The sequence below is a fragment of the Eumetopias jubatus genome, unplaced genomic scaffold, assembly GCF_037043125.1.
Source record: "Eumetopias jubatus isolate StellerSeaLion01/CBP00866 unplaced genomic scaffold, mEumJub1_p1.0 scaffold_6, whole genome shotgun sequence".
Taxonomy (NCBI): domain Eukaryota; kingdom Metazoa; phylum Chordata; class Mammalia; order Carnivora; family Otariidae; genus Eumetopias; species Eumetopias jubatus.
In genome coordinates this window covers 40,198,414-40,221,813 of record NW_028274812.1, presented here as the reverse complement: position 1 = coordinate 40,221,813, position 23,400 = coordinate 40,198,414, and the positions used below count along the sequence as shown (strand labels likewise).

Genomic DNA, 23,400 nt, shown 5'->3' with positions numbered 1-23,400 from the left:
GTTTGACTTGGAACTTCTTCAGTTCCTAGACCTCCAAAAGAAAATACTGTCCCAGGTTCAGGTGATGTCACACGGAGAACCAACACCTTGGCATCCCAAGGTCAGGTGAGGTCACACGGAGAACCAACACCTTGGCATCCAAGATCAGGTGATGGCACACGGAAAACCAATACCTTGGCATCCCAAGGTCAGGTGATGGCACACGGAGAACCAATACCTTGGCATCATCTCCATGTCTTCTCATCTTGTCTGTGTCTGCATTTCTTTACTTCAATATCCTATGGGCTATTTAATGTTTTCTTTCCTCTTTTTTAGCCATGTTTATATGGTTTTGAAACATTATGCATTCTCTATGCTTCCATTTTTCCTGCCTGAGTTTCTAAATCAGTATCATTTTTGTTTATAAATTGATGAATCCTCCACGCATAATCAAGGGGCAAGGTGATGGCATTCTCAAGTAATTATGCAATCTCATCCAAATTAAGGGCTTGCAGAGATCATTTTGTATTGTAGTTGGACAAAAACAGACAGACATAAACTGACTGGACAAAAATCCCTTGGTTTGAAATTTATTCCCTTCTTTTACTAACCAAATGACCTAATGAGAGGCATTTGAAATTAAATTTTCATTTTCTCACCTTATGAAGTGGAAAATGATAATTAGCTGATGTATTTGTGGCTACGATCAGACCCAATAATTTAATAAATATTTCCCGAGTTCTCAGGTACTGATATCTAAATAGCAGATGTCCATAGATTAGATAAAAAAATCTGATATGTCTGGTCTCAGGCACCACTGGAGACCACTTCACTCTTCCTCTTTTCCAGCTCTCTTTTTCAAGTATTGTGAGATTTTCTTGGACGAGGATTTTATCTTGCTCGTCTTTGGAAACATAGCACCTAAAACATCCCCAGACTATTATACCAACACTCAAAAATTGTTACTGACACAAAATAATGTAAAAATGTGGTTTCAAGATGCTAAGAAAATCAAATTTATAAGCTTCAGTTTTAGGTGGTTTAGACCAAAATATGAGATGGAATCCCTGTCCCATTAGCTAAAGTCTTACGTAGGTGGAAAAGCCCATTTGAACAGACTCACCCACATTCAACACCGCTGCACATTATCTTTAGATTTTTACATTTAATTTGCCCTGGTCAGATATAATTATCTGGAGTAAATGAATTAACTAGTTTATAGCTTGTTATTTTATTTTTAAAAAAGATTTATAAGTCAAAGAAAGACAAGTATCTTATGATCTCACGGATATGAGGAATTTAAGAAACAGAGGATCATAGGGGAAGGGAGGGAAAAATGAAACAAGATGAAACCGGAGAGGGAGACAAAGCATAAGAGACTCTTAGTCTCAGGAAACAAACTGAGGGTTGCTGGAGTGGAGGGGGGTGGGAGGGATGGGGTCGCTGCATGATGGACATCGGGGAGGGTAGGTACTATGATGAGTGCTGTGAATTGTGTAAGACTGTTGACTCACAGATCTGTACCCCTGAAACAAATAATACATTATATGTCAATAAAATAAGGTTTATTTATTTATTTATTTATTTATTTATTTATTTATTTATTTGAGAGAGAGAAAGAGACAGAGAGAGGAAGAAGCAGACTCCCCACTGAGCAGAGAGCCTGACAAGGGGCTCAACCCCAGGACCCTGGGATCATGACCGGAGCCAAAGGCACTTAACCAACTAAGCCACCCAGGTGCCCCTATAGCTGGTTGTTTTAAAGCTAAACTGGAGTCTCCAGCTACTGAGCGGGGCTTTTTTCATAACACGTATGCCTACACGTAAACCACATACTCCCACACGCATATTCTCTCTGTGTCTGTCTCTCTCGCCTCTCATTTCCATTAGGTCGACAACAAAAAACAGGTATGCTTTAAAAACTTCTGTAGGCATAGTTCTCAAACAGCTCCAGTTCCTAATGCCAGCATTTAATGCCTGACTCAGTGCTTTATGTCTTAAGTCCTGATTCTGCAATCCTTCCCCGGCAAGATTCCCAAGGAGTTTGATGCTCACAAGGAAAGTTTGCTGAGTGGACACTAAAGATACAAAATGAGCCAAAGGGCATTCTCCAAAGCACAGAATCAACGCATACATTTTTCCTGCCTCATTCTGTCATCATTTCATTTTCGTGATTTTTTTGTCTTTTGTATATGCTAAATACAATGTACTACATTTCTGATAGTGTCACTCTGCCTTTATCTTCTCTTTCTTTGATGCCTCCCTATGTGTGCCTCATTATTCTTTTCTTCCTGAAGTTTCCCATTGTGAAGAGTACACACTGAAACAAGTAAGGAATAATTGGAAAAGGCTGTACCTATCAGTTGTACAAAGAATAGTCAGAACAGTGTCCTGTGATGTTATTTGAAGATGGCAGAATGGCTGGTTGAATATATTTTAGGTAATGAGCCAGTTGACCTTCAACCATTCAATGGGTTCAGAAAGTTATGTAACAATCAGTTGTCAAGGTAAGTAAGTAGACATTCTTTGGTTTCTCCTTATCAAAGGGAGAGTCTGTCTTTAAGTAGATTCTTCCTTGTTTCTCTGGGCACTAACATTCATTTTCTTTAACTTGAAGTGAGAATAATCAGTGAAGTTAATAAAAGGTCATGGGTTTAAGTATGGATCATCTTATATCTCACTTGAATATGTAAAAATAATGCATGACCTTATAGGAGAAAAGAATGCAGGAAAAATAAAAAAAAACTTACTGTGACGTTAAAAAAAAATTCCCCTCAAGGAGAGAAGCATATTAGAATATTTGCATAAGGCAGCTTGGAGTGACAACAAAAGTGGGTATGCAAAAGGACAGTGATTCATTTTCTCCTGCTACTTTGACCCTTCCAATGAGAGCTTAAATGGAAAGACTACCAAGGAAGGAAACTTGGGGCTTTCCCTTTGTAACTATTTATATATTTCATATACATATAGTTGTATATATATTATCATTGTGCGTTAATGTTTTGGAGGGAGAAAATAAAAATTCACAGTGCTTGGCTACATTAATTTTGTAAAGCCAATGATTACAAGAGAGAAAATTCTGGCAACCTCAACAGCTTTTCTTACGAACACATAACCCCTTTCCATTTTATCAACTTGGCATTTTGGTGTGATGGGCACAACAGGAAAAGTATTAGTCTGTAAGTTGCTGCTTAGAGTGACAGAGCTACCATTACTGGTTCAATTTTCACTTAAAGAATTCTTCAAGAAGTGAGTAATCATGGATTTGTAAAGTTACCTATGGACATTTTATGCTTTTGAAACTAACTGGTCTTTTTTTAATCAACAAATTCTCTGTAACTTTTCTCCAATCCTACCAAACACAAAAAATTGTTATGGGAAAAAAAACAACTTTGATACCACATTAGGATAAGTCTTGCTAATATATTCCAATATAGAAGAACAAAGGACAATAAGATTATTTTTAGGTGCATTTAAGTCTGATACTAAGTAGCTAATCCAGCATAGAAACCTTAGATAATCCTTTAATCTTTTTGCATCAATTTCTTCACTGTTAACATGATAGTCATAATATTTTCTCCCTAAAATATCTCAAAGCAGAATTAAATCATGTCAAGAATTAAATCCGAATCAAGTCACACAAAGAAAAACAGAAAAAAAATTATGCAAAATTTAAAATACTAATGTTGATTATGAAATCAGGTATTCTAGGTCAACTGTTAGATTTTAAAAACAGGATCACAGGAAGCTCTAATATTTCTTAGAGGATGACAATGTCATAAGCAAAGATGATATTTGTGAATTGCAATGTTATTAGAAAAATTTTTAAATTCAGAATGGTGAATCAACTATATAGGTTAGTCGCATTTGCTTATTAGAATGATTAGTTACAAAAGACAAAATAAATCCCTGTTATGTCAGTTTAGAGAATTAGAACAATAAATAACATTAAAACTAGAATTTTTCAGAAGAAAACTTGATTCTTTTTATGTCAGTCATTGGACATCAGACTATCTGTGGTCACTAGATAATGCAGCAGTTAAGGAACACTGGTTACATTCTGACTGACACACATTTAGTTAACATATTCTAAAAGGTGCTTTTTGGGATAAATCTCTGAGACCAGCTGCTTTTGATTCTTTCTCACAAAAGCAGAGTATATAATATCTATTCTTCAACAAACTGTCAAGCTTTTCCCTGCAGGTCTGTATGTGGATAAATCAGTGTTGAAATGATGTTTGTAGAATCTACATTGGAACCTTCAGAATCAGACTTAAAAACTAGTGACAACTGAAAATGCATAAAATACCAACTTTTAGAAAATAAAAAGCAGGGCAGACAGATTACTAGTATTGGCCCTCAAGATGCCTGGTTGTATTCATGCTAAAAAGAATGTTCTGGGGGCGCCTGGGTGGCTCAGTCGTCTGCCTTCGGCTCAGGTCATGATCCCAGGGTTCTGGGATCGAGCACCGCATGGGGCTCCCTGCTCAGTGGGAAGCCTGCTTCTCCCTCCCCCAGTCCCCCTGCTTGTGTTCCTGCTCTCGATGTGTCTCTCTCTGTCAAATAAATATATAGAATCTTAAAAAAAAATGTTCTGCGTTCCTCAAGATTCAGTTTTAAATGTACTCTTTACTAACTTTACTCAGAACTTTACTCTTCTCACTTTGACTCTTTCCATCACTCATCCATGCATGCCCACACCTTCAAACTCCATACACTGGCAAACATACCCCACAAGTCTATCTTCAACCTGATTTCCTTTTCTGAACCTTATGCTCAGATAGTCAGCTTCCAACTCTACATTTCTACTTGGATGTCCTATAAGCACCCCAAACTGAACATGTTGCAAGCCAGACTTATGATTTATCCTAAGCTTATCCTTTTCTGGTGTTGCACCTCAGTGGTGTCACCAAACATTTAGTTGTATAAAATAGAAATCTTATTAAATATTGTATTTGTCAAAAATGTCCTCTTCTCTCCATTTCACCTGCAACCATCCCAGGTCAAGGTACCATAAGCACTCACCTAGATATTATCAGTAGCATCTTAATTGGTCTTCTTGAATCCCATTCTGCCCTTCTCCAACCCACTGCCATAGTGGCCATTACAGAATGCAACCCTTGTCCCCTGTACACTCAAACATGTATAAAATACTTTTGTGTATGTCCACTGCCCTTAAACTAAATACCAAAATCCTTAATATGGCTTATAGTGGGGTTGGCAAACTTTTTCTGTAAAATACCAGATGGTAAATATTTTAGTTTTGGAGTTAGATTAGCCACTGTGAAGCAGTTATGGCCAGAAAGGTGTGGACAAAAATTCCCTGAAATAGGCTTTCCTTCCCAAATAGACAACGCCTTGTGAGGAAAAGGTTTTGAATCTTTGTCCTGTTCCTGGCAAGAATCCTTGTAAAATACCTGGATGTTCTACAGCAAACTTGCCATCCTTAAGACCAAAGACGCAAGCTAATGGTGGCAAAGTTGGAAGGAAGGTGAAGCCAGAAGCCTGGATTCTTGACAACATCCTTGAACAATTTTGCACCTTAGTCTTCCTCCCCTTGGTCACCTTGTTGCCCAAAACAAACTCCTTATTTGTTAAAAATCACTCTAATCAGATTTTTTATTACTGAAAAGGGAAACACATATAGACACAAATAAGATTCACCTATGTAACTAAAATTTCATAGAATTTGTAGAATATAGTAGCAGAATTTGATTAATGAGAAAACTGGCATCTCATAAGACTAGTGCTAGTAACTTCCCTAAAATAGCTAAAGGCTACATCTTAAGACATCTTTATGTCATTAAGTAGTTTTTACAAACTTTTAAGTTGACTGTTCTGTTCTTAATTAAATCTGTTCTGTTCATGTATTATCATTTACACATATTGTTCTTTGACTCTTAAGCAAAATGACAAGTGTCCAGAAGGGAAAAACTATATATGTTCCACTTGTTATATTTTATATTACAATGTATCTCTGTTTAAATATGAGATGTGAATTCTTTGCTTTAAAGTTGCTTTTTCTCTATAGTTTTATGGCATTGGGTATAATTCTTATCTTACTTATCTCCAGTGGATTTTATTTTATTTTACTCCATTTTATTTTATTTTTATTTCAGCATTATTACAAGTATAAGTGACACATAAAATTGATAGATATTTAAAGTGTACATCATGGTGATTTAATATATGTACACATTGTGAAAGAATTCTCAGCATCTGGATTTTATTTTGTACTTATATGTCTGCCTGTAAGTTAATTCAGTGCAATTGGAGACTTGTATCATTTAAGATTTGCAGCATCAAACGCAGTGCCTAAAAGAGCCACCAACTGACCAACCAACCAACCAACCAACCAACCAGTTTGTTAAACATAGTAGGGACTCAGTAAATGTTTTGAGAAATACTGAAGAGTCATTAGCTGAGGAAAAACACAAAAGAAAAATGTAGGTGAAAATAAGTTGTCTGAATATTTCCCCTACTTTCTATTCCATTATAGGTGATGAAAAGTTTATCAGCAAAAAAATTAATGTTTGAAGTCATGTGAGAGGTTATCCTGGAGTCATTTCTTTAAATTTACTTTTCATTTCAATATTAATTTGCAACAACTATTGAGAGATTGCTAAGGCAACAACAACAAATATTAAACCAACCTTAGGACTTACACATAATAAACACCAATTTAAAAATTACAATAAGAGGGAATATCACAAATGATGACTTGGAAAATTAGTCAAGATATTCTTGGTTCCATAGTGATTTCTATGATTTAATAGAAGTTGTGGCAGAATAAAATTATTTACAGATTTACCATCAAGGTCCTTATTTGTTTTCACTGTCTACTTTGCTATTTGTTGAAGAAATATTACTTTGATTAATATAAATGATAAAATGTATGGATTTCTATAGTACTGCTTTCTAAATGCTATAACTGTGACCTTATTTATTATTCTAAATATATTATTGTATATAATCCACATATTTGAGTCTGTTTAATATGGTCTATAAACTTCTTTGAGAAAAGAATCATTAGAGATACTACAGCAAAACTGTGAGTTTAGCTTAATTTTATAGGCAAATATTTAGAATTAAGTAGCTGACCAATTCTTTTTTGTCTATGATTTGATGCTTAAATAATTTTCATTACCACAAATGATTGACCCTTATCTTTAATGTCACATGAAGCTACCCTCCAAATTTTATGAGACAGAAGTAGCTGAAAACTGTATTTTTTCATGCAAATATGAAATTGAAGATTATTAATTCCTAATCTAAAAAATAAGTATGCAAAAAAGAAAATTGGTGTTTTCAGCTACTTTTATGATATCATGTTAAATTATGTCAGGTTACACGGCAACTGAAGTGAGAGAAAGAGATAGATGGATGGACAAGCTAAAACTTTCTGACTTTGCCTGGTATAAACCAAGATTGTACTTATTGTTTATTTTGTTTTGTTCAGATCAAATATATACAATCAATCAGCTGGACACAAAAATCAGAATCTTTATAGAAAAGTTAATGAGAAGTGGGAAACCTCAAACACAGATGTCCTCAGACCAGGCATTTCATCTGGAGTAGTTCTTCTAAAGGGCTAAACCAGATTTAACACAACTGCTATGTACCAGTTCTTCCACTGGGCTGTGCTTGAACAAAATACTTTATGTTCTTCCAAAATAAATTCACAGGAATTCTCACTTCCTGGTGGTCATTCTTTGTAACTGAGAAACTTCCATAAAGAAAGCATTAAGGCTCCCCTCCAAGCACCTACATTACTACAAAAAAAAAAAAAAAAAAGTCTTAAGTGCAATGAAGAATATTTGGAATCAAATACGATATTCTGAAATAAGGACAATCACTTTGCACTTTGTGAAAATAGCCCAAAAGGAGATATTGAAAGGATTGGAGAAAAATCAGAAAATTAAAAACACAGAAGGGTGAATGAGCAAATAGAAAATGTAATGAGTTTTGTCTTGGTTATTTTAGTAGAAAATATCTAGTAAAGTGCTTGTGGAGTATGTAAACATGTAAAACATGGTTGTTGTTGTTTTTACACTTTTTAAAATGTGAAAAGTATTTAATCAACTACACACCATACAAGGCCATGAGGCTCAAAATCATTTGAAATAGAGTAAAGAGCAATGGTGATGTGAACTATTATTGTCACTCTTAGCAGTATAATTCATATTTTCAAATTCTAGTGCTGCATTTTTTATTCGTATTCACTTGAGGAATTCTTTAAGGCAAAATTCTTCTGTGCTGTTTTTGTGCAGTGTTTTTCTCTTAAACCTATACAATTTGATTTTGTCCCAAATTGAATCCCTTATGTTCATTTCTATTGAAACTAGCTTCCAATATGTTGAAGTAATTTTGAATTGTATTACTACCTTCTAAAATATTATCAAGTTGGGGCGCCTGGGTGGTACAGTCAGCTAAGCATCTGACTCTTGGTTTCAGCTCAGGTCATGATCTCAGGGTCGTGAGACTGAGCCCCAACTCGAGCTCTGCGCTCAGCGCGGAGTCTGCTTAAGACTCTCTCTATCTTCCTCTGTCCTTTCTGCCCTTCCACACATGCTCTCTCTCTCTCTTTCTCAAATAAATAAATAAATCTTTAAAAATAAAATAAAATATTATCAAATCCATGATATTGAATTGTGACTACAATAATCTTCCAAGATTACTCAAATTATTTTATATACATCATCTTAGTACTAAAATGGGCTTTATATAAATATCCTATTAAAAAACTTCATGTAGTTGAGATAGATTCCAGCTATCATTTCTCTTTCAATTATTTGACTTTTACTATATCATGGAAATAAGTTACATTATTCAGTCCTGATCAAAAATTACAAATCTTACCCACATGTTTCAGTGATTATAAAATTAGTTTTTGGTTGTATGTTCAATTAACTATGTTTAAAATAAATAAAAGTCAACAAATTTGGCATTTCAGGTGTGTTTCTTCTGTTTTTATAATCTGTAGATTTAAAAAGTATAATGTGATTCTTTATGCTTTGTTCATTATATGCATTGCAATACATTTTTCCAGTGTGAAATTTATCTTTTCTGCTCAGATTTGTTCTCTTTTTGTCTTAAATCCTACTCTAACCATATATAAACAATGGGCTTTACTCAGCCACAAAAAAGAATGAAATCTTGCCATTTGCAACAACATGTATGGACCTAGAAGGTACTCTGCTAAGTGAAATAAATTAGAGAAAGACAAATACCATATAATTTCACTTACATGTGGAATCTAAAAAACAAAACAAACAAAACAAGACAGAAATAGTCTCATAAATATAGCAAACAAATTTTTGATTACCAGAGGTGGGGAAGAGCGAAAGAGGTGAAGAGGGATAAGAGATACAAACTTCCAGTTATAAAATAAGTAAGTCATGGGGGTGTGGTGTACAGTATAGAGGATATGGTCAATAATATGGTAATAATTTTGTATGGTGACAGTAACTAGACTTATCGGGGGATCATTTCATAATGTATAAAAATATTGAATCACCATGATGTACATGTGAAACTAGTAAGATATTGTGTGTCAATTATACTTCAATAAAATAAAATAATAGTTCTAGTGACTGCATTTAATTGACTTTTTATGCAAACCATCCCTTGTCTATACATACTTGTCATTAAAAATTAGGAAGAAAATGGTGCAATAACAAAAATTCAGCATTCATGAAATAGGGGTATAATATTAAAAATATGTATCTTTTCCAAAATTATTTTCCACCGCCATTATCTGTGACCATGAACTGGCTCATGCTACACTGACCATATGGTACAGGATGATGAAAAAAGGATACCTGGAATGAGGGGAAAAAAGAAAGGAAGCTCTTAAGTATATATGTCCAGGGATCAAAGACTAAAATACACATCAAGTGATTTTGATGGAAACCTGAATTGTTTTTCGTTCATATGTATATATTCCACATGCATTTCTTCTAGGGGAATCTTTTTGAACTGAACTTCCTTAATAAAAAATGTGCAAATTTGCAATGTGTTTGTCTGTTCCTCATTTTTTTTATATTTCTGTTTTAGATTGGCAAAGGAATAACAGCATCATTAAGTGATTAAATTATTTAATGGCATCAAATCATTTCAACTTAGATTGTGATGTAACTGTCTGTTCTAATCACCAATCAGATCATGCCAAAGAAATCTAGAGTTTCTTAAAAATGAATTAGTGTTTAGGTAAATCCATAGGAGTGTCAGTCTTCACAATTAATTCATTTTCTAAAATGTAGCTACATTTTGCTATCTACTGGACATTTAACATTACATGTAAGAATTCTCTTACAGAGCAAAATATTCAAATTTTCACATTATACCAGAATAGTACAAAGTTGTATATAGCACCAAAATAACTACTATCATAAATGATGATAAAGCTTTAGATATGATAATACCTTTCTAAAGTGAAACATAAATTCCTTAATAGGTTTGAAGTCTACATTGCTTTAAAATACTTTTTAAGAAAATCAAGTACGTCTACGGGCTGAGAAAAAAATCATGTTGTGCTTTTGTGTTTCATTAAATAGCAATTTTGTTTAATTTAAAATTAATTGCAAAGTTAGAAAAGTATGACTTAAGGGTATGTTTTTTATACATTGCCACACTGACTAATGAAGACTCTCCATGCGCCCTTCATTTCTCTGACTGATTCTTCTGTCAGCTTTCCCCTCCCCAGCTCTCCCATAACTCTCCCAACTCCAACACATGTGTTACAAGTTCACCAAAAGTCTCTTTCTTTTTAATAAAATACTGCCAGTAAGTTGGGATTTTTACCACTATGTCTCTGTGCGTTAATTGGCCGATTGTTCCTGTAGATCTTCTTCTCAGGTAAATGTAGAAACAGGTTCTATTTCTAATATTCAATATACTTCATGGTTTCACTGGTTCACTTATGTTTATCTTGACAACAAGGAATATTAGATAATTCTGAGTATGATACCATGCCCTTAGAATGTACTGGAGTTAATTAGAAACTAAATATATTACATTGGACTTAGCATATTTACTTTTGCTTTAAGGGACATAACTTGGTGTATAGCATGTCAGAATCCACATTACTTTGAGCCTAGTATAATGGGAATGCACTAGGATGCATTATTATAGTGCTTGATTAAGAAGATCAAATTTTTATGCTGGCTCTATTTCGAATTACAATAACTTTGAAAAACTTCTTGACTATTCCAGTTTTATTTATCTATAAGATGAGGGTATTGGATTATAGTTTATCTCTAAGTTCGTCCCAGCTATAAAATTTGTTTAGTTTTATTGTATCCGAACCTAACAGAATGGCAAGCTATCACTGAGAAATTTTAAGTATTTTTATCTTAAATCTTTGGTTTCCATAGCTATTCCTTATAAGATTCACCTTGGGATATTTATAAAATGCAGATTTTTCCATTATACAGACTTGTGGAATCAGAATAACATATGCATTTTAAAAAGCTTCCACGGTATTTCTGACATAGCTACTCTTGTCTTTGTTGTTTCATAGTACAATTTAGAATTTTATGATAGAAAATAGTCCTTCCTCCTTTGCTCAAAAATATACAAGGCATATAAAAATTATAGTTTTAAAAGCCTGAAAAATAAATGATATATTACTTTGTTGCAAATAACTGAATATGCAGTAGGCAGGTCAATGTGTTTTTACATTTCATTATACAATATTACCTTTTTCCTTTAGGGAAACTGGAACTTTCACTTCTTTCCCCTTAATAAGCTCTGGAAAGAAACATTGAGCATTTATTTGAAGCCAACATAAAAGGATTTGAGAACAGTCAAATCTCAATGAGTCAGTAAGCTATCAGTAAAGTGAACCTGGGTGGAAATTACATGATGTTTTCCTTCAAAAATGATTTTAGTCATACAGAGACAAGGAAACTACAGTATAGAGTACAACAAGCCATCCTCTGATCATTTTCACTTAAAAGAAATGTAAATTTTTGAGTGAGTTACAATCTATTTGTTCATTTAAGAGAATGGGCTTTTGGGGGGATAGGAACTTATTTTAGCTGTAATTTTTAAAAACATACAGCTTCTAGAAGTCTCCCAAAACTGTTATAATCAGCATTAGCTTAGTTTATTTCTTTCAGGCTATGTGATTTTTTTATAAAATAAACAAATGGAAAACCCTGCATCTGTCATGGAAGTGCAGTGCTTTAGTCATCAGACTCAAGTCAAACTAATTTCAAGAATAAGACTGAAATAAAATACAAGGACAATTTTATCCACAAACTTCCAACATCTTAAAAATGTGGCCCTTAGTTAAAACAAAATAAGACTTCATTTATTCTACTAGGTTCAAATACAAAGTGATTCTAATCATATCATGGGTTCCAGACATACAAATGAGTGATGTCTTGAACAGCATCATGCTTCATCCACAGCCTACAAAAGATAAACCAGTTTTCTGCCTTCTCTGCAACATTGTATCTCAGTGTCCATTTCACTGACAAAAATGACATTTAATGCAGTGAGAGAGGAAGGAAAGGAAAAAAAAAATCTACCCTGCCAGCCCTCTGTTCTATTCCCACCTTATGGGTTGGGGTGGGAATGCAGCATATGATGGTGGCACTTGTGAATGGATATCGCACTCAAGCAATCACTTAGAATTGAATCTAGGTGACTGTGGACGGGGTCATAAATGGAGTTAGGAGTCCTACTGAAAAGGCTGTGTTCCTCAAAACAAGATTTTCTTGGTAGATAAGCTATAGCCTTAAATATCCATATGTTTGCAGAATATTTTTAAATGGATTTGGTGGCAAGGAAAAGTCCATGTTGCCATTTAACGTACTAAGTATAAGTAAGGCCTATTTTTTTTCTATATTTCAGCATCTGAAGATGAAATCAAGAGCTATGGATTGAATAAACAGACTGAGAAGCTTCATTAACTTTTTTTCAAGCTAATGGGGGTAATTTACTGCTTTTGCATTTCCTGGTTAAACAAAAAAAAAATGTATTGTGAAATGAGAAGTGATGGTGGGGACAGATCCCTAGTGGGGTGGGGGAGTGTGTGCTTGGAACTTGAGAATTCAAGATACAGTATATTGTTTTACATCAGTTAAGCATATATGTTTGCATGAGATTAAAGCAGTTATAAAATCCAAGGCTGAGGCAGAGGACCCACAAGACTGCTTTGATATTGGTGGAGAAAGAAGGAAGAAGTAGAATAAGAGATGTAATTTTATAATGTATTTGAAAGTCATAGACTCATCACCTCAAATATGGAGAAAGCTCTCAGAAAATAGAAGGATGTGTCTTTCCCCTGCTCTTTTTGTTTGGAACAATCATCCCTAGACCTCTCTATAGCTTCTTAAAGCAAGACACAGCCTAATGATGTTTCTCTAAATGCCTAAGTTACTCATGGTCATCAAATTCCCAATAAATGTGGCCCCAAATGATTTCTGTGTAATAATCCTGGTTTTATGAGTTCTAGCATTGCTTCAGTATGGATTCTAATGTGTACATGCAAGTGGAATCAGTGAGAGACTGGCAAATGTAGGCAACCTTTTAGCTGTTTAATAGAAATAACTCACAAAATACAGTGACTCCAATGCACTAAGTGGCTTTTTTGCAAGTGGAATTGCTTCATTCTGATTCTGCCACACCTCAGCAGCAAACTTCAAAGAGCTTCTCCAAAAACAGTATTATTGCAGGGGTTTTTAATGTCCCTGACATCTTACAGGTAACACTGCAAATTTTCTCTTTGATTTTTTTTGTAATGATAAATTATATTCAGAAAATAAAGGAAAGATGGCAATAAATTTCTTTTAAAATAATATCCAACTAATATGTAACAAAGACATTTGACAGCATTAACACAGTTGAGCAAGAAAAGAGGTGCATTTGAAATAGTTCTAAATCAATAATCATGGGCAGTGAACCTTTGTATACATGATTTTCTAGTGACTGGAAACATCTTGCAAATAGTACAGAATTTAACATTGAGGGAAAAGTATTCACTAGAAAATTGCCTGCAATTGTGCATTAATAACAATAACAACAAAAATAGAAATTACAGGAGTCTACTTAGCGGTTGGTGTGGATTTAAATCTCCCAGATAATATTTTCCAAGACAGATTTTTACAACTACCATTTCCAACTAGTTTAAGCTTTGGTACAAGTGAGGTCTTTAAGTAGTAGTTTAAATTTTTGATAATCATCAGTGCCTCAAAAGTAGCTTTGGAGGTAAGCTCCAATCTTTCTTTTGAGCTGCTTTTATTGCAAACGATAATATACGGTCCAACTATTCCTGTGGCATAACCGTGGACCAAAATAAATGTATCTCATACTACATTAGAAGGGCGGAAGGTTTCCCTTGTGCAAATTATGGTTTGCAAATCATATACATATATGTGTATATAAGTAACCATACATATATTTGGATTTTCCTGGTAGTATCTTTCAATGACACCTTTAGTTCTCACGCAATGAAGGACAGTGTTCTCGATAACTGTCAGATAAAATGAGAGAGGAGAATGAGAAGGAGTTTCTCTCAAAGTCAGTATCACTGGAGAAAGAATCGACTGAACTCTTCTGTGGGAATTAAGGGGAGACTTCCCCAATAACAAAAGGACAAAGACTATTTTTCTATATGCAGAGCCAATGTATCAGGGTCAAATAGATTTTTCAAACTTAGGTAATGAACTCTACCCTCAAAGCAAAATTGCTCTGAAGAATACAAATATAAGAGCCCTATTTTAAGGAGCAAACAGTATCTGTGTTAAAATGAAAAGATGAACTTCAGTGTCTGAGAGACTTGACTTTGATTTTTGCCTTCACCTCTTAGCCACAATTGGGATACCGAGTAGCTTACATTATATATCTATGCCTCAGCTTCCTTGTTTATAAAACAACTGAGATTTCAAGCACAACTTGCTGAAGCAAAATGTATAAAGTAGATATCAGTGTGCCTGGCAAAGAGCAGATGCCCTGCTTCAGTTCTTCTCTCAAACAATTCTCACACTTGGGCCTGGCTAATTCCTTATCCTTCTTACTTGAATTTAAATATCACTTCTTCAGGAAAGCCTCCTCTGCTTCCCCAGATTCAATTAGAATCCCCGATTACAGCCTCTTACAGCATCCTGTATATTCCTTCCATAATTCTTATTGTTTTAATTAATTATGTAATTAACACTGTAAATTCCATGAGGGCATAGACTATGCCTTTCTTGTACTCCTGGTGTCTGGTGAGCACATGTTCTGATTACTGTATACTAGATGCAGTAATTATTGAATGTGGTACTTATCAGTCCACATAAAAAAATAACATGAATAACATTAGCTCTTGATGCTTAAATAGGTGGCATTTCAATTAAATAATACAAAACATATGTGTATATGTATATATATTAGATTATGAATATATAAGTTTGTGAATTTAGATGAGAGGGTTCAGTGAAAGTTGAAGTAGACTGAGAAAGCTTGATGTTTTATGTGAACATTAGTGTTAGAAAATGTCTGGGATTCAGATGGACAGAAAGGAAAGCCAGGCCATTCCAAAGACTGAGATCACAAAATTTAAATAAGAATGCCTTGCTCATTTACCACAACAAAGAGCCTGACAAGACTCAAGCAGACCAAACTTGACTAAGAGTCTTTGAAAAGAACAATTGAGCACTCCAATTCCCGAGTCTTCCTCCCTGTTACTTGCTTTGCCATCTTTATTTCTCCAGAGTTGATTCTGCACTAAATATATATTTTGTGAATGGATAGAAAAGAGAGAATCAGAGCACATGGATGCAAGTTCTTTCCATAGTTTTACTTCCCTTCTAACTTTGTTTGTTTTTTAATCTTTTCATTATTTAAGGAAAATCCTTTCTCTTTCTTTTGGAAATTGAGCACTTTTTAAGTCATAGTGAACTGGAAGAAAGGGGGATAAGTCAATAAATACAAGTTTTCAAATATATGAGTGTGACCTGGGCAGTTTGGGCTCACCCATCTGCGAAGGAGATGAGTCTAAGATACTACAGACTTTTCCAGATATTTTTGCTTATAAATTTCTAGTGTTATGTTAAATTGACTCCATTACCTTTATCCTTCAAAACTGAGGAAGTCGTCCTGGATTTTTCTTTTTTAATTTCTGCAAGAGGAATCATGGGGAGAAAAGGTTACAAGGAATCACAGGAAAAAAAAAAAAAAAAAAACCTGCAAGTTTCTTCATGTTGTTTGTTTTTTTTCCTGAGGCTTAATGACTCAGAGTGGTTTTGAGTTGGTATTCAAGACAGACATGTCTACTGGTAAGTTGCCTGTAAAACATTGACTAAATATGCAAAAGATACAAAATAAGCCCACGAATTATTATCACAATTGGAAGACTATGATAGACACACTAAAGGTACAAATAAAATGCTACGGGCTTTGACGAAAGACAATATAACAATGGTAGCTAACATTGTCTATTCACTATCTGTCATAGGGAATGTTCTCTACTGTTTGGCCATTCGATGTTCATGGCAACCTTGTAAGGTAGGCAGATCCTGTTACTACTTCTACTTTTCACATAAAGGGATTAAGTAACTTTTCCAAGGTCACGTGGCTCAGACAGGAGGACTGGGATTTGAACTGATATTTCTCTGAACTCAACCACAGAGGCCCTGGCTCTCCTAGCTGAATGATGAGATCAGGAAAAGCTTTGGTAGGTGGTATTGAGGCAGACCTTGAAAATGGAAAGGATTTAGGTAGATGTAGAGAAAAGGGAGAGAAAGACACATTTTAGAAGGACAGAAGAGATAATGGGGAGGCTTGAGCTGGTCCTCTGGCAGTTTGGTGTGTGAGTCACCTGTAACCAACAGAATGCAATGGAAGTTATGCTGTGTGACTTCCTGGGCTAATCATGAAAGCCAAGCAGTTTCCACCTGCTTTTCCAGGGACAACAGCTCTGAGGAACCTGACTGCCACTAAGTACTCTAGCTAATACCACCATGCTAGAAAAGCTACATACACGCAGCCCAGTCAATAGCTCCCGTTGAGCCTCCAGCCAACAGCTGCTAGCCATCTAAGTGAGTGAAGCATCTTGGACATCCACAGATGATTACTTAGATGACTACAGCCTAAGCCTACATTTGATTGCAATCACATAAGATACCCAAGTAAAAACTGCCTAGTTGATCCCTCCTAAATTCCTGACCCTCTAAATCATGAGCACAGTAAAATTGGCTGTGTAAAATATACCACTACCTTTTGGAGTGGTCTGTACACAGAAACAGCATTTGAAACCATCAGCTAATAAATAGCAAAATATTGCAGCATGTGGTAAGTTCTCAGTGGAGCTCTATAGATAACAGAGAAATGATTAATAGCTCTATTTTATAATTGGGAAGGTTTTCACTGAGAAGATGCCATTTGGGTTTAGGCTCCTACGTTGAGGAGAATCTCACTAGTCAGGAGATGCCAATTTAACAATATAACTGGATGTAAGATGTAAAACAGATTTTTAAAATGCTGAGGATAGCTTCTGGAGTTTGTACATGTTTCACATGTACAAGGATAATCTGCCATCAATTGAGATATGAAATGTAAGAAATAGAAGCCTTTGGAGAAAAAATCATCTTTGTTTTGAATGTATTATGTTTCATGTGTCAACAAGATACCAAAAAGGAAATGTCTAGCAAATAGTTGGAAATACAAGTAAAGTACAGATTATATGCAAGTGTTGCAGAAGCAAAGCAACCTGCAGTCTCATTGATAAATGGAAACTAACAATATAATCAATAACATGAATTTTGAATGCCCCAAACAAATCTTATTACTTTGTTTACACATACTGACTTGACTTCGTGAATAAACTAAGTATACAAAGGCAAAATAAACCAGAACGTTAAAAATTATGTTCTTCATAATACATGCAAATTAAAAAAAAGACTGATGGGTTATAATGTTTTACTTATATATTTCAAATCCAATCTTATATAATTTGCCTATACTGAAATATCATTCACATATTGGACTAATAAACTTAATCTTATTTTGATTAGCTATTGCCAAATGTTTTAAAATCACACAAACTGTGATCAAAATAGTAATGCAAGTCAAGTTTTAAATAGTTTACTAGATAAAAATTATTCGTGTTAAGAGGAATATATTCAATTTCAATAATGCCAGGAATTTTTTTAATATTTATTTATTTATTCTAGAGAGAGAGAAAGAGCATGAGCAGGAGGAGCAGAGGGAGAAAGACTCTCAAGCCGACTCCATGCCAAACGCAGAGCCAGATCTCACGACCCTGAGATCATAACCTGAGCCAAAACCAAAGTCAAATGCTTAACTGACTGAGCCACCCAGGTGTCCGAGGCCCAGATTTTTTTTGTTAAGGGACTGAATATATCTAATCAAGATTAAAAATAGAAAATAGCATTTGCTTTTTCTTCTAACATGGTCCTGTAGAAGATAAAATGTATCTATAACAACAGTGTTTTCTTCTAGAAGAATTTTTTTTAATGCCCATGAAACAGGCAAAACAAAAGACTAAAATAATGGACACTCTTATAATGGAGGAAGTCAGCACTAGAGTTTTTCCTTAGCACAAACATAAATATTTTGAACCCCAGGCAATGTGTTTAAAGGAAATAGTACAATTAAGAATATCTTTGATCTGACTGCTATTTATTTTTCATTGCTCTGAATGATCAAGTTCAATATCAATTTATTATTAGTGACATTAAGATATTAAAAATGTTTCTGTTGGAGCATCATGGTTTGATGTCAATATCACATATAGCTAAATTTTAAAAAGAAACTGAAACTGGAAGGTTTAAAAAGCCTAACAGAATCATCAGGCAATTTAAGCCTCCCGGCTGTGAAAAGAATCAAACTCAAAATTGTCAACCTTTCTTACACAGCTAGCTTTTAGAAATGTCATTTTAAAAACTGTCCTTTTTTACCTCTTTTGTAGATACAAGACATCTGCTGATTTGAGATATTTTTTCACAAGCTTAATGAATAAGATCAATGTATCAAACTTTATGGATTTTTCTTCTGATGGAAAGACGAGTTTTAAAGAACCATATGGAGAGCTCTATTTATAAGTTTAATAATACTTGATAATTTCCTGGATATGACTACTAATATACATCACATAGCATCAAAAATATTAAAATTGTTTCATGACATTTCTCTTGCTCTTTAAAGTGATAATATATTGTTCCTAAAGTGATTTAATTGTGACTAATTGCATGGATTTTTTTTAATATTTAATATGAGTGCTCTACATGCATCTGTTATTGTTTTCTGTTCATTTGGACATAATTTTTGACAATCAGAAAAATTTTAGAAAAGGCATTTTATAGAATTTAATATTTTTCCAAACTCCAAAATTTAAATTTTATAAATCAATACAGAGAAAAGGATTCTCAAGTTCTCTAAATGGTTTAAAATGCTGTGTTTGTAATCCCCATGAAGGAAAATATATTGATGTTTATTTAATAATAATTTTGAATGCTTCTTAAAAGATGTTTTCAGAATTTAATTTTACTAGGACACTGTCCATTAACTCTGTAATTAAGTATGACTTGGTCAGAAGCTATCTTTAACTTTCTCTTTGTCCTAATGATACATTTAATCATTCCCTATTCTATGGGCTAAAGCACTTGACACACATAATTGTAACATTTTAAAATGTTTTTCTCTAAATCCTTAATTAAAAATGTTTCCAATTCAATTATATTTACATGTTGGTATCTTTTTTGTTCTAACCTTGGAAACATCATTGCATTTCTTTCTTTACACTTTATTTAAAAAAGAATATAATTTTGTAACCGATATTATCATCTACCTCTAATCAGACAGATAATTAAAAAGCATAATATAAAATTTGCCTGAATGACATTTGGACAATGCTGTCAGGGCTTGGAGACTATGGTGAGGTATTCCTCAAGATATTGTAAATAAGGCAAATTAGACTATTTGAAAGTTAAGCTACATAATCAATACAGAGTGGGAAGAGTTAGTGAGCTCAGAAAACACCAACTATATAATACTATAAATACAATTCTGAAGAGCTTCCTTGCATTACTCAAGCACTGTGGAAATCTAAGCAAGCAGGGCTGTGTTAGTATATTAAAACTCTGACATAGACCACAGCATAAGACTTCAAAACAACTAAACAGATACAAAACTTGTTCAATATGCATCTTGCAATCACAATGGGGGAGAAAGTCTTGTCCAATGGATTCAGTATTCTAGTCCTTTTGACGAGCTCTTCCCTATAATAGCATAGTTTTTCAAATTATCTTAGTTGAGGGACTCTCCTGAAATCATCTAAATATCCCTTCCCTTTAAATTCTGACTGAGCTTTGTAATTATGATGATTTTAGGCTGTGTAGCTTGGCTGCAGAGTGGACTCTTTGCACATGCCTTTATATTCTGGTCCTCGTTACACAGTAATAATCAGAATACTGATTGGAATTCTGGAGAGTACCTCAGTGGGGTGCATTTTCGTCATTTTAGTTCAACTCTGCCCAGCTCTTTTGAAAAGATCAGCAATATGCAATGATTTAAAAAAGGAAAATAAGCACTTCTTTATATATCTGGGGGCTGAGATAAACTAAGACACTGTAGCACAGAATTAGCTACTGAGCCCTAAATCTACTATAAAAGATTTTGTTTTTCATAGAAAACTTTATTAGCCATGAAATTTTTCTCATGAACTTATGTTCCAGCCAGGATGCCAAAGTTCCCATGTCTGTTTCAAGAAAATATATTATTACAGGACGATAATTTGCTTGGCAGCAGGCAAAACTAGGTTTCAGTCATTCCCGTATTCACATAAATGATAAAGTGTCATTTTATATCCTTAGGCATTTTACATATGATCTTGTTATGAACTGAATGTTTGTGTCCCTCCAAAATTCGTATGTTGAAGCCTAAAACCCAGTGTAATGGTATTTGCAGGTGGGGCTCTGGAAAATGATTAGGTCATAAGGTTGGAGTCCTTGTGAGTGGGATAGTACCCTTGTAAAAGAGATAAGAAATAGCTGAGCTCTGTCTCTGTCTTTCTCTTCTCTCTCTCTCTACTATATCAGGTATATAGTAAGCGGGCATCTGTCTGCAAACCAGGAAGAGAACTCTTACCAGGAACCAGATTGACTGGCACTTTGATCTTGGACTCCCCAGTCTCCAGAACTGTGATAAATAAATTTCTGTTTAAGCCACCCTGTCTGTGCTACTTTTGTTGTAGCAACCTTGAGCTGACTAAGACAAATCTCTTTAATTTCTCACTCATTCCAGTGAGTTAGGTATTATCTACATTTCATAGATTGACAGCAGAAGCTAAGAGGAAAAACTTGCCCAAGGTCACAGCTACTAAACAGTAGTGGGAAACTTGAACCCAGACTATCAAACTACAAAAGTAGAGTTAAACTGCTACACTATGCGCTAAGAGAACAGTGGCTTATATCACTAGATAGTGTGTCAGAGGCCCCCTTAGAATGACTAGTGAACATGTTTGCATCACTACAGCACATCAATTGTTCTCCATAACTATTAGTCTGCCATAGCCTTCCCAACACTTCTGAAGCCAGACCATGTCATCTGATACATACTAAGAATTCAATAACTATTTGTTAAATAAATTAATAAATTTGTCAATTTTGTGCTGACCACATTTTATTAGGAAAATTGCTCTTCATTTTTTACAAAAAGCCTAATAATCATTACAATCACCTTCTGTGGTTAGTTATTGCCCGACTTTGCAATCCTAACCTAGCTAAGTTATCAAAGTAAAATCAAATTGCTGGTTTTTGACAGTTTTCGTTGTCAATAAAAGCATATATTTCAACCTAATATTTACCTAGGATTTTTTTTTCTGGAAGTGTAAATCTAGCATTTTACTTTTTGTTATCTAAGAAATTTTGGATGGTAAATTTCCAAAGTTGGAAAATCTCACACACCTATATGCATATACTTATGTCAATGTTTGTAATAATTGCTAATCATCTCTTCATTTTAAGTAGAATATATTATATTTTAACTACAATAATATTCATTATCCAGTCTATATTGTCTTTTGAACTTTGTTTCATAATTAGAACTCCTCTTGTACAGACACATTTATATGAGATCTTGGGAATTAGTCTCATTATTGTTTAAGCTTTCAAATATAAAACTTATTTTATGAGATGATACAAAAATTTTGAAGAAATATAATTGAATATAAGAAAAATGTTAACTTAAAAATTATTAATATAATAAAAAGTAAATAGGGTTTTTTATGAATCTTCCCATTATTCATGGTATAGAATCTCAAAATGTAGTACTTTGAAATTTACCTAGTGAACTAATTCTTTCAGATTCATATACTTATTTAAAATTAATGAACTTCAATGATTTTTAGAACAGGTTAAGGTTTGTAGCAAAATTGAGTGGCAAGGACACAGGGTTTCCACATACCCCCACCCCTAACACATACAGCCTCCCTTATCATCAACATCTCTTACTAGCATGATACATTTATTACAATCGATAAACCAATATTGGTACATCATTACCAAACCAAAGTCCACAGTTTACATTAAGATTCACTGTTCATTTTGGTCATTCTATTGATTTTGAGAAATTAAATGACATACATCTACTATTAGTTTCACTGACCTAAAAATTCCCTGTGTTCCACTGATTCATCCCTTCCTCCTCCAAAACCCCAAACAACCACTGAACTTTATACCATCTCCATAGTTTTACCTTTTCTAGAATACCATGTAGTTGGGGTTATACAATAAGACTTTTAAGATTGGATTTTTTTCACTTAGATATAGAATGTAAGTTTCCTCTAGGTCTTTCTATGACTTGATAGCTCATGCATTTTTAGTACTGTAAAAAGTAGCATTGTATTGATGTAACAGAGTTTAATGATCTATTCACGTATAGAAGAGTGTATTTGGTTTCAAATTTTAGCAACTATGAATAAAGCTGGTATAAATGTTTGTTTGCAGGTTTTGTATGGACATAAGTTTTTAAGTCATTTGGGTGTATACTAAGATTGCTGGATTGTGTGGTAAGAGTACATTTAGTTCTATAAGAAACCACCAAACTGTTTTCCAAAGTGGCTGTATTATTTTGTATTCCCTCCAACAATGAATGGGAGTTCCTGTTCCACATACTACCCAACATTTGATGTTATTAGTGTTTTGGATTTTAGCCCTTCTAATAGGTACGTAGTGGCATTTCATTATTTTAATTTGCAATTTCCTAATGATGTATGATGTTGAACATCTTTTCGTATGCTTTTTTTGTTATCTGTATATCTTCTTTGGTAAAGTATCTGTTCAGATCTTGTGCCGATTTTTAAAACAAACTTTTCTTCTTCGTATTATTGAGTTTTAAGATTTCTTTGTGTTTTTTGGATAAAAGTCCTTTATCAGATATGTATTTTATAAACATTTTTTCTCATTCTGT

General features: G+C 34.0%; 1 protein-coding gene across 1 annotated transcript in view; it reads right to left on the bottom strand.

The window, feature by feature from the left end:
* The window catches only part of TRDN (triadin), a 327,015-nt gene that overhangs the window by 77,010 nt on the left and 226,605 nt on the right, over window positions 1–23,400 (bottom strand). The window contains exons 22-23 of the mRNA XM_088023743.1: window positions 16,040–16,090; window positions 11,680–11,730 (exon numbers count right to left, since the gene is read on the bottom strand). Coding sequence (XP_087879869.1) covers window positions 11,680–11,730; window positions 16,040–16,090 — 102 coding nt within the window. The remainder of the gene's footprint in view (window positions 1–11,679; window positions 11,731–16,039; window positions 16,091–23,400) is intronic.